The sequence below is a fragment of the Eutrema salsugineum genome, unplaced genomic scaffold, assembly GCF_000478725.1.
Source record: "Eutrema salsugineum unplaced genomic scaffold, Eutsalg1_0 scaffold_10, whole genome shotgun sequence".
Classification (NCBI taxonomy): Eukaryota; Viridiplantae; Streptophyta; class Magnoliopsida; order Brassicales; family Brassicaceae; genus Eutrema; species Eutrema salsugineum.
The window spans coordinates 6024518-6037099 of record NW_006256908.1 but is presented as its reverse complement, the minus strand read 5'-3'; the positions used below and the strand labels follow the sequence as shown (position 1 = coordinate 6037099).

General features: G+C 32.3%; 1 protein-coding gene and 1 pseudogene across 1 annotated transcript; one reads left to right on the top strand and one right to left on the bottom strand.

Moving 5' to 3' along the window:
* Positions 1–3122: 3122 nt before the first annotated feature.
* Positions 3123–4768, top strand: LOC18027292 (annotated as a pseudogene).
* A 4394-nt stretch (positions 4769–9162) lies between these two features.
* LOC18027291 (aspartate aminotransferase, mitochondrial) lies at positions 9163–11170 on the bottom strand. Its single transcript, XM_024148233.1, has 8 exons — positions 10970–11170; positions 10738–10843; positions 10545–10649; positions 10274–10446; positions 9943–10102; positions 9657–9752; positions 9465–9559; positions 9163–9381 (listed from the first exon to the last, which is right to left on the bottom strand). Exons 1-8 carry the CDS (start codon positions 11161–11163, stop codon positions 9309–9311), a joined length of 1002 nt encoding a protein of 333 aa, XP_024004001.1. The 5' UTR covers positions 11164–11170; the 3' UTR covers positions 9163–9308.
* Between the last annotated feature and the right edge of the window lie 1412 nt (positions 11171–12582).

The window sequence follows — 12582 nt, the reverse complement described above, 5'->3', positions numbered from 1 at the left end:
TTTCTTTCTTGCTTTAGCTTGGGGTAATATCTCAAATTAATGTTCTTGCTACTCCCCATCTCTTATCATAGGAGTCTCATTGTCTGTACCATTTGCTAGTTCACATGCCAAAGTCTTACCGTTTTAGAGTTTTCCATAAACGCAATCATTTTGTATTTTCTCTTTCTCTGTTTTGCTCCTATGGCATTAACAATGATGCAGATGGACAATATTTTGACAAAACATAAACCTTTCTCTACTTGTTCGCTGTTCTGTCTTTCCTTCTCTCTCCGATATCTGCAAGGCAAGCTAAATGTTCTTTCTACATCTCTTATCATAGGAGTCTCATTGTCTGTACTTGCATGCTCACATGCCAAAGTCTTACTATATTTGAGTATTTTCCTGGAATTTGTTTGGTTGCTAAATTAAACCAATCATATTCAGTGAAGAATTAAGGTAGATTCCATTTTCTAAACCTACAGACCCATTTATTGTGATAGATAAATACATATTTGGTAAGTTACAAACAAAAGAAATGAAAATTGCCCTAAGAAAAAAGGAAGAAGAAATGAAATATCTATCACGCTACAAGACATGTTTGAACCACACAAAAACTCAAGCGTAATTTAATCGTGTGTGATCAAACTAACATCTTTTTAATTATTTTTGCTTTTACATTTGATCTATATTGTGTGGTATCAACCAAATGTTTTATTTGTTTTACAAAGACCGATATGATTCTCTTCCAAAATTCATTCTACATTTCATAATTCTTATTGCAAGAGTTCAGAATATCTTCTTTTTTTTTTGTCATTCATTTTAATTTCTAGGCTGAGCTCAAAATTTCTCGAAAATTTTGTTGTAACATTATGGAGGCAGAAGCTACAACTCTTCTTTGGATCATGACATGTTTGGATCATCTTGGCTATGAAGAGGTTATTTTCGAGAGTGAATTCAAAGATATTGGTGAAAGCGTTAGCTGAACCTCGAGAATGGTCAAGGTTTATAGTCTATACCAGAGAAATCAACAAGACAAGAAAAAGATTAATTCGACTAACCATCACTTTCCAAGGAAGACAAGCCAACCAATGTGTTGATCTTACAGCCAATAAAACCTCTTCATATGAAATACTCTTTGGTTGAGAAGGAGAAACGAATTTATATGAAATATGTTTGAGCTCGAAAAAACAAATATGTGGCTTTATGTTAAAATGATGATAACTCTCCTAAATGAACAACAACAAAAAAAAATGGATGACAACTCCTCGATTACTGGATTCGATTCTATACTATTACATTTCGGTTATATTCTCATTTTCAGTTAACTTTTCCATTATATTATAACATGTTGACGTCATAAAGAAATTATAATATGATATATAGTGAAATACAAACGATAGAACTATTAAAGTGGCAAAATAAGATAATGCAAGAATCTGATATGTGATACTAAAGCAAATAGATATTTGTCACAAAATACAAACGATAGAACTAATAAAGTGGCATAATAAAATGATGCAAGAATCTGATATGCGATACTAAAGCAAATAGATATTTGTCACTGGTCATACTTTTTACCATAATAATAAATTGATTATGCACAAATTGTGCTAGGGTATGCCTAGATATTCTAAGCAAGTCGGTCATAAATACCAATACGTTCTGAAAAGGTACCAAAGAGATATCTAGCAACCTCCTCCTCCACCACCACCGCCACAACCTCCTCCTCCTCCAGACCGCCAGACGCTTATGGTCCAGCATATGGTCTAGGCGTCTAGCTCCAGCATATGGTCTATCTTTCGTCTCATTTTTTTAGAATTTTTTTCAGCGGCGCAAACAAATACGGCCATGGCTATTACGGACAGGGTGGCTGCAACCGCCAATATCCCCCAAAATAAACCAAAACCACTTGTTTGAACGTCGCTCAATATGCTTCTCACCATATTCTCTTGTGTATATTTTGGTTAAGTTTGAGATTTTGGATTCCGTTTTGGGTAAGGATTTATATATACTTTTAGATGTGTGAAAAATAAATAGCATTATTTGTAGGTAGTTCTTTGAATGGACAATGTTGTGCGGTGAGAAAAATAATACTCATACTATTGTCTATGTCTGGTGTTGAAGAAATTTTCCAATAATCTATTACAAAAAATAAATTAATTTACGAAAGAAAAATTAGAAAAAAAATTTATATATATATATGTTCATTTGAGTTAAAACTATGGAAACTGATGAAGAATTCAACAAAACCAGGATCCTTTCTAGTAATAATGAAACTTATTACAAATAAGAAAGAGTACAAATACATGTAATCTCAGCTCACAATGAACATGCTCACTACTTAGCAAAAACATGCTTTTTCCAACAATGTCTTATAAACCCTTTAATCTGCTACTATTAACCTCAGAAGCAGCAGCATGTTTGCAGCCAAGTGAAATTTCTTGATTATACCCACAACAAAACATCCAAATCTTGGTATGCATTCACAAGCATCCAGCAATGAAAATGCATGGAACCTCAACTTTAACGGGATGCAGAGATGTGGGGTATAATCAAAAATTCTCACTTGGCTGCAAACATGCTGCTGCTTCTGGGGTTAATAGTAGCAGATCAAAGGGTTTAGAATACAAGCTCGCCATCTGTAACTGAGTAGTTTCTGTAGCTTGTTTCTGTATTTTTCTGTATATCTTACCGAGATAGCTCTCCTGGATGCTTTAGCTTGAGGATGATGAAGATACAGGGTATATATGTTCTGGTTTATACAGGTCACGGTGGTCAGGATAAGCTCCACAGGTAGATCAACATCAAAAGTTAGAAAGTGGTTATCTAGCAAGGCAGAGGAGTATGTACCATGATATTGAGGTAAGGGTGATTAGAGAACAGTGTTAGCTCTAAAGTTTATGTTTATGATGGTTTATATAAGATTTCAGATTGCTAGTCTGATGTGGGGAAGTCTAGTTTCGGAGTGTATAAGTTTAAACATTAAGGTTTCTACATCACTTCATATTTATATAGACAATAGATGATTCTAGAGCTAAGACAGCTGGACTTGACAGCTCATTACAGAAGGGATTGAGGAACAGGTTCTTGGTACTCCAACTCGAGAAGAAATCCGATGCATTAACAGGATCTTTTAATTTGGAATTGTATTCCAGGTAACTTTTCTGCTTGTCACTGCTAGCTGTTCTAGGCAATATCTTTTTTCTTCCATTTCTGATTATTTTATGAACTTACCATTCTAGGCGAAGTGCTTGGAAACTAGAGAGTCAGTAGCCATTAAAAAGGTTTTGCAAGATCGGCGCTACAAAAATCGTGAATTGCAATTAATGCGACTAATGGACCACCCTAATGTGGTTTATTTGAAGCATTGTTTCTTCTCTACAACGAGTAGATATGAGCTCTTCCTCAACCTTGTTATGGAGTATGTACCCGAGACTTTGTACCAGGTTTTGAAGCACTATACTATTTCAAACCAGAGGATGCCTTTTTTTAATGTCAAACTTTATACATACCAGGTATGCATTGTTATCTGCCACAAATATTCTTGGTTTTTCTTGTTGATCCTGAAACGGGTTAGCAAATATGTTGTGCAGATCTTCAGAGGCTTGGCCTATATCCATACTGCTCCTGGTGTCTGCCACAGAGATGTGAAACCACAAAACCTTTTGATAAGTTGATCTATTATGGGTTTGTCTTCGGTAACCATCACTAGATTATAATCCAATTCCCTGGTGAATTCTATAGGTTGATCCCCTCACTCAACAGTGTAATCTGTGTTATTTTGGAAGTGCAAAAGTATTGGTAAGGTTTTACCTTATATATGTTGTTTCATTTATTTTTCCACTGCTTATGTGTTCTGTCTCATGAAAATCAATTGCACCTTATTTGTTTTCATGATCCTTGCAACATGTGACTATTCACTTTAGGTAAAAGGTGAACCAAACATATCATATATTTGTTTTCGGTATTACCGAGCTCCAGAACTCATCTTTGGGGCCACATAGTATACATCGTCCATAGATATATGGTCTGCTGGTTGTGTTTTGGCAGAGCTCTTTCTTGGTCAGGTTAGTGTAACTGTAAACTATTTATCCATTAAGTATCTTGAGAACTAAAGCATTTCCCCAATATATTTGATAATCAATTGATATTACTTATCTTCAGCCGTTATTCCCCGGAGAAAATTCTGTGGACCAGCTAGTGGAGATCATCAAGGTGAAGTCTCATTTTGATAAGATTTTATAGAAAATTCCTATATCTAATAGATTTGTCATTTTGATTAACATTACTTTCTGTTTAGGTTCTTAGTACTCCAACTCGAGAAGAAATCCGATGCATGAATCCAAACTACACAGACTTTAGATTCCCACAAGCTCACTCGTGGCATAAGGTATTTTATATGGATGTTACGTTCTAACTTTTCTGATCATACAATAGCTTAGTAGAAAAAAAAAGAAAGAAAAGCTGAAACAATACACATACTATTTTATGACCTCCAGATTTTCCATAAGTGGATGCCTCCATAAGCCATTGACCTCGCATCTCGGCTTCTTCAATATTCACCGAGTCTACGTTGCAGATTTCTGTTTTCTTAATTTTTAGAGTGGTTCTTAATTCTTAGAGTGGTAAAAATCTCTTTGTTTGGACCTGCACTGTTCAATGATGCTGAAGCTTTTTTAACTGACATGTGTTATATTTCCTTGTCTAAAAGCTCGAAGCATGTGCTCATCCATTTTTCAATGAACTCCGTGAGCCCAATGCTCGTCTTCCAAACGGCCATTTTATATAAAATATGAGTTGGTTAAGATGGTGCAGTGGTCTATGAAAAATATGTTTATTTGCTATGTATTTATCATATTTTATTTTTAATCAATATTATATTATAGAATTAGCTTTCTTTAAACAACTTAAAACAGAACAAAGGAAAAAAGCTTCAGAATTACATTTACGATTAACTTCATCTTCAATAAAAAAGAACAAATGGAGACGAAAATAATTTATATTTTTGGTGAATAAATATCGAGAAAATTGGTTGGAAGGGTAGTTTTTAGTTCTTAATTTGCTGAAAGGGTGTGTTTTTAAAAAGGTAATGTCTTTGGGTAGTTTTTTATGCTCAATAACTATATCATCCTTCACTATTATCTATTATTACATTTCAATGCCATTTTGATTTTAAAAAAAATCGAATAATTCGAATAAATATGACACAGAAAACAAAATAAAAGAAGAGAGAGAAAACAAAAGAAGTAAAGAGAAGAGAGAGGTATCGTGAGAGAAGAAAAGAAAAATAGATTTTTATTAAAAAATATTATTTTCTCTTTCCACTTTTTGATTTTTTCCTCTTCTAATTCATTCACTCTTATATATTATTTTAAATAACAAAAAATACAATAATATCTATTTTAAAAATATTTTGATTTTTTTCTACACATCTTTAAATTTAAATTTTTTAAAACAGATAATATTTAAAATTTGTTATATATTTCAGTTATGTATACATTAAACATGTAGGCCATGAATGTTTGAATGATTTTTAGATTTTAGATTGTGGTTTTTGGCTTTAGGTATTTGGTTTTCAGATTTTAGTTTTTATTTTTGAGTTTTTGATTTTTCTGTAGATTTTGGTTTTAAAAAAAACTTGAATGGTGGATTGTTTAGATTTTGGTTTTTGTCTATATAATACATATATATATATATATATATATTTGGTTTTAAAAAAAACTTGAATGGTGGATTGTTTAGATTTTGGTTTTCGTCTATATAATACATATATATATATATATAAGACCTTGATTTATATCTTTTCATATTTAAACTCTTTTTGTTTTGTTTGAAGTGTTTAAAATTGCTAAAATAAATATATATATATTTTCAATCAGAAAATATATTTCCTATATTTTCTTGTGTACAATTAATTATTTAAATCATGTTTTTATACTTTTAAATTTTATTTTATCATATACTTAAAACTTAATAAAATAAATATATCAAACTCACAAATTTTTATAAATAGAAACTTAAATAAAAATTCACATACATTATGTTACGAAGTTAGAAAAAACAAGCACATTGTCTACATAAATGCATATGAGATTTGATTCATGTGTTAAAAGTTATTAAATTGAGTATATTAATTTATTAATAAATTTCTATTATTTTTCAAAAAATAAAATAAATTTATTAGATTTTTTGTGTGTATAATATGAAACTGGTGATTTTATGTACAAAATATATTGAGCTAAGACTTATCATATATATATATATATACTGTTAAACAAAAAAAATCTCGACATAAAACTCCGAAATAGTAGATTTAGTTTTTGTTTGAAAATTGGAAGTTATTTTAAAAACTAGTTTTTCTAAAAACTAAGGAATCAATTTTGTCAAAATTATAATTGGATATTGAGATTTGATTCATGTGTTAAAAGTTATTAAATTGAGTATATATTAATTTATTAATAAATTTCTATTATTTTTCTAAAGAAAATGAAACTGGTGATTTTATGTACAAAATATATTGAGCTAAGACTTATCATATATATATATATATATATACTGTTAAACAAAAAAAAATCTCGACATAAAACTCCTAAATAGTAGATTTTAGTTTTTGTTTGAAAATTGGAAGTTATTTTAAAAATTAGTTTTCCTAAAAACTAAGGAATCAATTTTGTCAAAATTATAATTGGATAAAAAAATAATTTTTTGACAAACAAAAACCAAAATCTATTCTAAAAACTGCAAACATTCAAAGACATTAGGCATGGTATTCAATTGAAGGTATTCAGTTATGGTATTCAATTGAATGAATACCTAATAGGTGTACATTGAATTGTGAATATGTAATAATTGTACACCAAATGAATGATGAATACCTTTGAGTGAATATTTTCGGGTGTATACCAAATGGTGAATACCTTTATGTGTACATCAGATGAATGAATACCAGTGAATATCAGTGAATACCAAATGTTGTACACCAAATGAATGAATACCAAATCGTGAATATCAGTGAATACCTTTATGTGTACACTGGTGTACACCATTATGTGTACATTAGTGTACACTAAATTGTGAATACATTTACGTGTACACCAAATAAATGAACACCAAATCGTGAATATCTAAGGATGAATACTTTCACGTGAATATCTTCAAATGAATACTTGATAGTTGTATATCAAATGGTGAATACTTTTAAATTTGTATATATTACAAAAAAAATTTAAATATTGTTTGTTTTAAAAAATTCAAATTTCAGTATGTGTTAAAAAAATATTTTTATATTTTTAGTATATATATAAATTATTAAATATTTATTATTATGAATAATTTACAACAATTTATTTAAAAGAAAAAATAATCTCAAAAGAGAAGAAAGAGAAAATAAAACTATCCTTATTATAAAACTACACATAATTGCCCAAGCCCATAAGCCCAGCAACGTTATTTGTGCAAAAAACGATTGCGCTTTATAATTGAGAGTGAGTTGCACACGTTAGAGAACAACTTTTTCACTCAGGGGTTTCTCTCTCATCCTTTCCTCTAATAAGGGTACGAATGCCATAATGAAAAAGCCACTGTTCAAAAATGTTGAAGATTGCACGTGATATCAGAAACACACCCATTCAGCTAATTAAAAACTTAAAAGTACCCTATTTCCCAAGAAGCTCATAAATATCGTGGCACCACCGTTTTTCCTAGAACAAAGACAGTCGTCAGTGCAGGAGAAACTACAATCCCAGCCAGCTCTGTTAGCGTAAATCATAAATGGGAAGACAGATTTAGAGGAGTACTCATAGCATAAGGGTTCCTGATATCATCTATGTCATTTTATATAGATTTTGATGGTTAGGCCTGCTGGGTATATAAGCTTTGACAGCAGGCCTAACCATCGACGGCATACTTTTTAAGTGTTTTCGCAAACCTCATTCTTGCACTACCCATCTCGGGTTGCCATTGATTCTAACTAGCTTAAACTTATACACTCCAAAACCAGACTTCCCCACATCAGGCCATGCAATTTGAAATCTTATAGACACCATCATAGACATAAACCTTAGACCTAACACTGTTCTCATACTTGGTTTATGTCTATGATGGATTATGTAAAATTTTAGATTGCTGGCCCGATGTTAATCGCAAGAAATTAGGTCAGAGATCTTAAAGATTTCTGATACCATGTAATGAATTGGAAAAGTGTATGTGTATTATTGATTAACAAAGGTAGGATATTTATGCAAGTATGTAAAGTCTAAACTTAATAGGAGTACTTAGAATAGATTACACAAAATCTCGTAGAAGTTATCTTAATGGTATATTTCCTTATCTCTATACGGGGAAGTCTGGTTTCGGAGTGAGAAACTAAGATTACATGTACTTGTACTCTTTCATATTTGTAATAAGTTTCATCATCACTAGAAAAAATCTTAAGATTTTTAATTCTTCATCAGTTTCCATAGTTTTAGATGGAGTGAACAATGTATATATAGATTTTTTTTCCTAATTTTTCTTTCGTAAATTAAGCTTATCTTTTTGTAAAAGATTATTGGAAAATCTCTTCAACACCAAACATAGACAATAATATGAGTATTATTTGTCCACTACGCAAGATTGGTAAAGAATCATCTACAAATGAAAAATTACATACAGCTATGCTGTTTTTTATAATTATTTTTTTTATATTGTTAACATTTTTTCCAATTCAGAAATGGATTTAACTTTTTTTTTCTTTGTAAAAATCTGCAAATGCTATCAGTTGTTACCCAAATTAGAAAATGTGTTATCACTATACACTGTAATTTAATCAATTTGTATATCTGATCTGGTAACAATACTAATCTCCAAAATTAGTTGTATCAGTTATTGTTAATGGATTGGGAAGTTATCAACACTTTTCAAGTATTCACTTCACTGCTAATATCAAGTAATGAGTACAAATTATGTGATTAACGTTCTCATTGGAGCGTATAGCTTACGCGCTCTATTTTCATGTGGGTCCACCTTGTATTTTTGAACAATTCTAAAGTTTAGACACATTACGCACAAATACATGATGCAACAAAAAATTTACAATTCATCTTCACTAAAAAAAGCAAATGGAGACGAAAACAATCGTGAATAAATATCCAAGCATCGATCGTTCCAGCCTGAATATCAACCAGAACAGATTGCAATAACGAATTTGTGTCCAAATGCTGCTTTTTTTTATTGCGCAGATAAGAAAAAATGCACTGATAAGTTACTGTTTATGGATAAACTTTCAGTTCCCATGAAAACAATTGCAGAAGAACAAATTAGCCCTCCTGTCTTATTTGCATATAAATAGTTTAAGATGACTTGGTGACTTCATGTATAGCATTCGCAAGGTATCCCACATTCTCTGTCGTAACACCAGCCATACTGCAACCAAACATCAAAAGCCTCAATGATTTTTGTTAACTTTTGAAATGCATCAAAATCAAGAAAATGGACCAAGTTAGTACCTGATACGGCCATTTCGGGTCATGTAGATATGATATTCGCTTGTTAAGCGGTCAACCTGTTCTGGTGTTAGCCCACTGTAGCAGAACATTCCAATCTGTTCCCCATATATAGATATATGATTATGTAATTGTGTAAATCATATGAGAGAAGTGACATGCTCATAACAAAAACTAATTTTTTTTGTAATTTACCTGCTTGGTTACGTGCTCCCATGATAGAGGCGATCCTAACTTCTCAAGGCTTTCTCTCAAAGTAGTTCTCATGCCAATAATCCGATCAGCCATGATCTGTGCCGTTATAGATTTTACACACAGATTATCAGATTTCTAATTGTATAGTTGGATTATCAAACACAAAAGAGTGAACAATGGGTTACAATGTGTTTCATACGACAAGAGTCTCCGTACACATGAAACATGGAATATATTAATTGCAAGCAGAAGGAAGCTATAGGTAAGGCGATAACTATATGGTTACCTTAACTTCCTTTAGCCACAGACTCTTTAACTCTGGGTCTCCAAGAATGGTTGAGACTATTTGAGCTCCATGTAAAGGTTGGTTGCTGTACATTGGTCTAGCTAGTTGCTGCAACTGACTTTTCACAGTCACGGCTTGTTTTTCATCTGCACAAAGCACGCTGCAGCAGAAGACAAAGTAATCAAGCTCACATTCATTTCTAACTTCATCACTAAATGAAGAGCCTGTATGGGTACGCTTAATGACATGTTTGAATATCTAATCGGCTGTCTCATACAAGTCGATGACTTTATTCAGTCAAGGAATTTATTTTTGCTGAGAAAATGAATACCTGAGACATCCGACCCTCTGGCCGTAGAGTCCCATGTTTTTTGCATAGGACTGAGAAATTCCAATATGATGACCATCCTCAAGAAAGATCCTAATGGACTTGGCATCTCTCGCTGGATCCCCACTAGCAAAACCATGATAGGCCATATCAAAGAATGCAAAATGTTTTTTGGCCTGCAATGAGAACTCGCTGTTAGTCTGCGGTGGACAGATCAGGGAGACAAAAAGTGAATGATAGACAGATAACTAATAAAGTATTGACGACTAATCACCTTGAAGAGCTGTGATATCTCTCTCCATTGTTCATCTGTAGGGTCTACTCCAGTAGGATTATGAGCACAAGCATGAAGGAGGAAGAACGAGCCTTCCGGAGCATTCTATGAGAAAAGGCGTAGAAGATAATTAGGATGCTATTAACAAGAGTAAGATGTAAATATGCTTGCCGAAGAAGTTGTTCTTGCTAACCTTCACATCGTCCATTAATCCTGAGAAATTCAAGCCCTTGGATTCGGGATGATAGTAATGATATGTCTTCTGAGGGACATCTGCATCTCTCCAGATGTTGTGGTGGCTGTTCACAAAACACAACATAAGCTACTGCTATTATGTGGAAGCAAAAGAAGCTTGGCCACACTTACAGAGTACACAGTTTTGAATTAACATTGGAAATGATCAAAGTTAACTGCATGAAACTCACTTGGACCAGGTTGGTACAGGAATGTAGATCTGTGAACCGGGACAAAAACGTTTCTGGAAGTCTGCAAACATTCGGCATGCTCCAGTTCCAGACAGAGCTTGAACTGCAGCTATTCTTTTGTCTTTGATAAATTCAGAGTCGTCTCCATAGGCAAGCTTCAATGTTTCCTCCACCATTTTGACACTCCCTCCCATAGGAAGGTACTCCTTTTTGTACAATACATATAGTTCAGATCAGTTTTACTTTGATTCCAAGAAGAAGAAAAGAAGATAGCAGCAAAATAATCCTTTCTTCACAGGAACTTCACCAATTAGCATAAACATAAAAACTAGCTCATTTGAGGAGTAAAAAGAAACCAAGCAATCTTACATGAAAGAGCTCCCAGCAATCCTTCGCTCAGCTTCTCTGACACATTCCAAGACAACAGGCTTGCCATTATCATCATGATAAGCTCCCTAAAATTGATTTCCAGTTCAGGGCATAAGTAATACAGATAGCTTCATCAACCAAAAGCAAACAGCTCTACGCTTAACTCCTAACAATTTCAGCTCAATGGGTAAAAAAGCGCCAAAAATGGTTCATTTCTGTTTATACCCACCAAAAGCCTTCTAGCCTAGTGATATAAAAAATATTGGATTAAGAGATAAGCGCATAAAATAAATGTAGAATAAAATCATTAGAAAATATGCATAAACCATCATTTAGCAGATAAATATATTTTAAAAATATATATTGGACTATGAACTGATATTTTAATATACAGTACTAGATATATGTCTATAGTGACTAACAATAATTTACAAAAAAAAATACACAAAAGAATATAGATAAGTGATCATTGAAATACATGTGATATTAATATTTGTTAAGAGTAATTTAATATTTAAAATGACACAATCGTTTTACCAAAATTTTGTACGTAAAGGAAATGATAGAAAACATTTACTTATAAAATTTTTAAAATATATATTAGAAAAATAAACCCGCGTGTACATGTAGATGATCATCTAATAGTTATATAAAATAGCAGAACAGTATGTATTTCTAACTCGTAGATAATTCTTTACCGATCTTGCGTGGTGAGAAAAATAATACTCATACTATTGTCTATGTATGGTGTTGAAGAGATTTTCCAATAATCTATTACAAAAAATAAATTCAATTTGCGAAAGAAAAATTAGGAAAAAAATCTATATATATGTTCATTTGACTAAAAATTATGAAAACTGATGAAGAATTCAACAAAACCAGGATTCTTTCTAGTAATGATAAAACTTATTACAAATAAGAAAGAGTACAAGTACATGTAATCTCAGCTTACAATGAACCTGCTCACTACTTAGCAAAAAATGCTTTTTCCAACAATGTCTTCTAAACCCTTTGATCTGTTACTAATAACCCCAGAAGCAGCAGCATGTTTTGCAGCCAAATGAGAATTCTGGATTAAACCCACATCTCTGCATCTCGTTAAAGTTCAGGTTCCATGCATTTTCATTGCTGGATGCTTGTGATGATTTGGTGGCTGATGCATGTTGAAAGACATTGGCCTGTGTTGACCCTGTGGCGGTGGCATCATGGAAGATGGCCAGACTGATTTGGAGTCGCTCCCCCTT

Coding starts and splice junctions, on each gene's coding strand:
- LOC18027291 (XM_024148233.1), bottom strand. CDS start 11,163: ATGGGAGGGAGTGTCAAAATGGTGGAGGAAACATTGAAGCTTGCCTAT. Junction 9,753..9,942: donor TGTGGCTAAAGGAAGTTAAG/GTAACCATATAG, acceptor ATAACGGCACAG/ATCATGGCTGATCGGATTAT. Junction 9,560..9,656: donor GGGAGCACGTAACCAAGCAG/GTAAATTACAAA, acceptor TATGGGGAACAG/ATTGGAATGTTCTGCTACAG.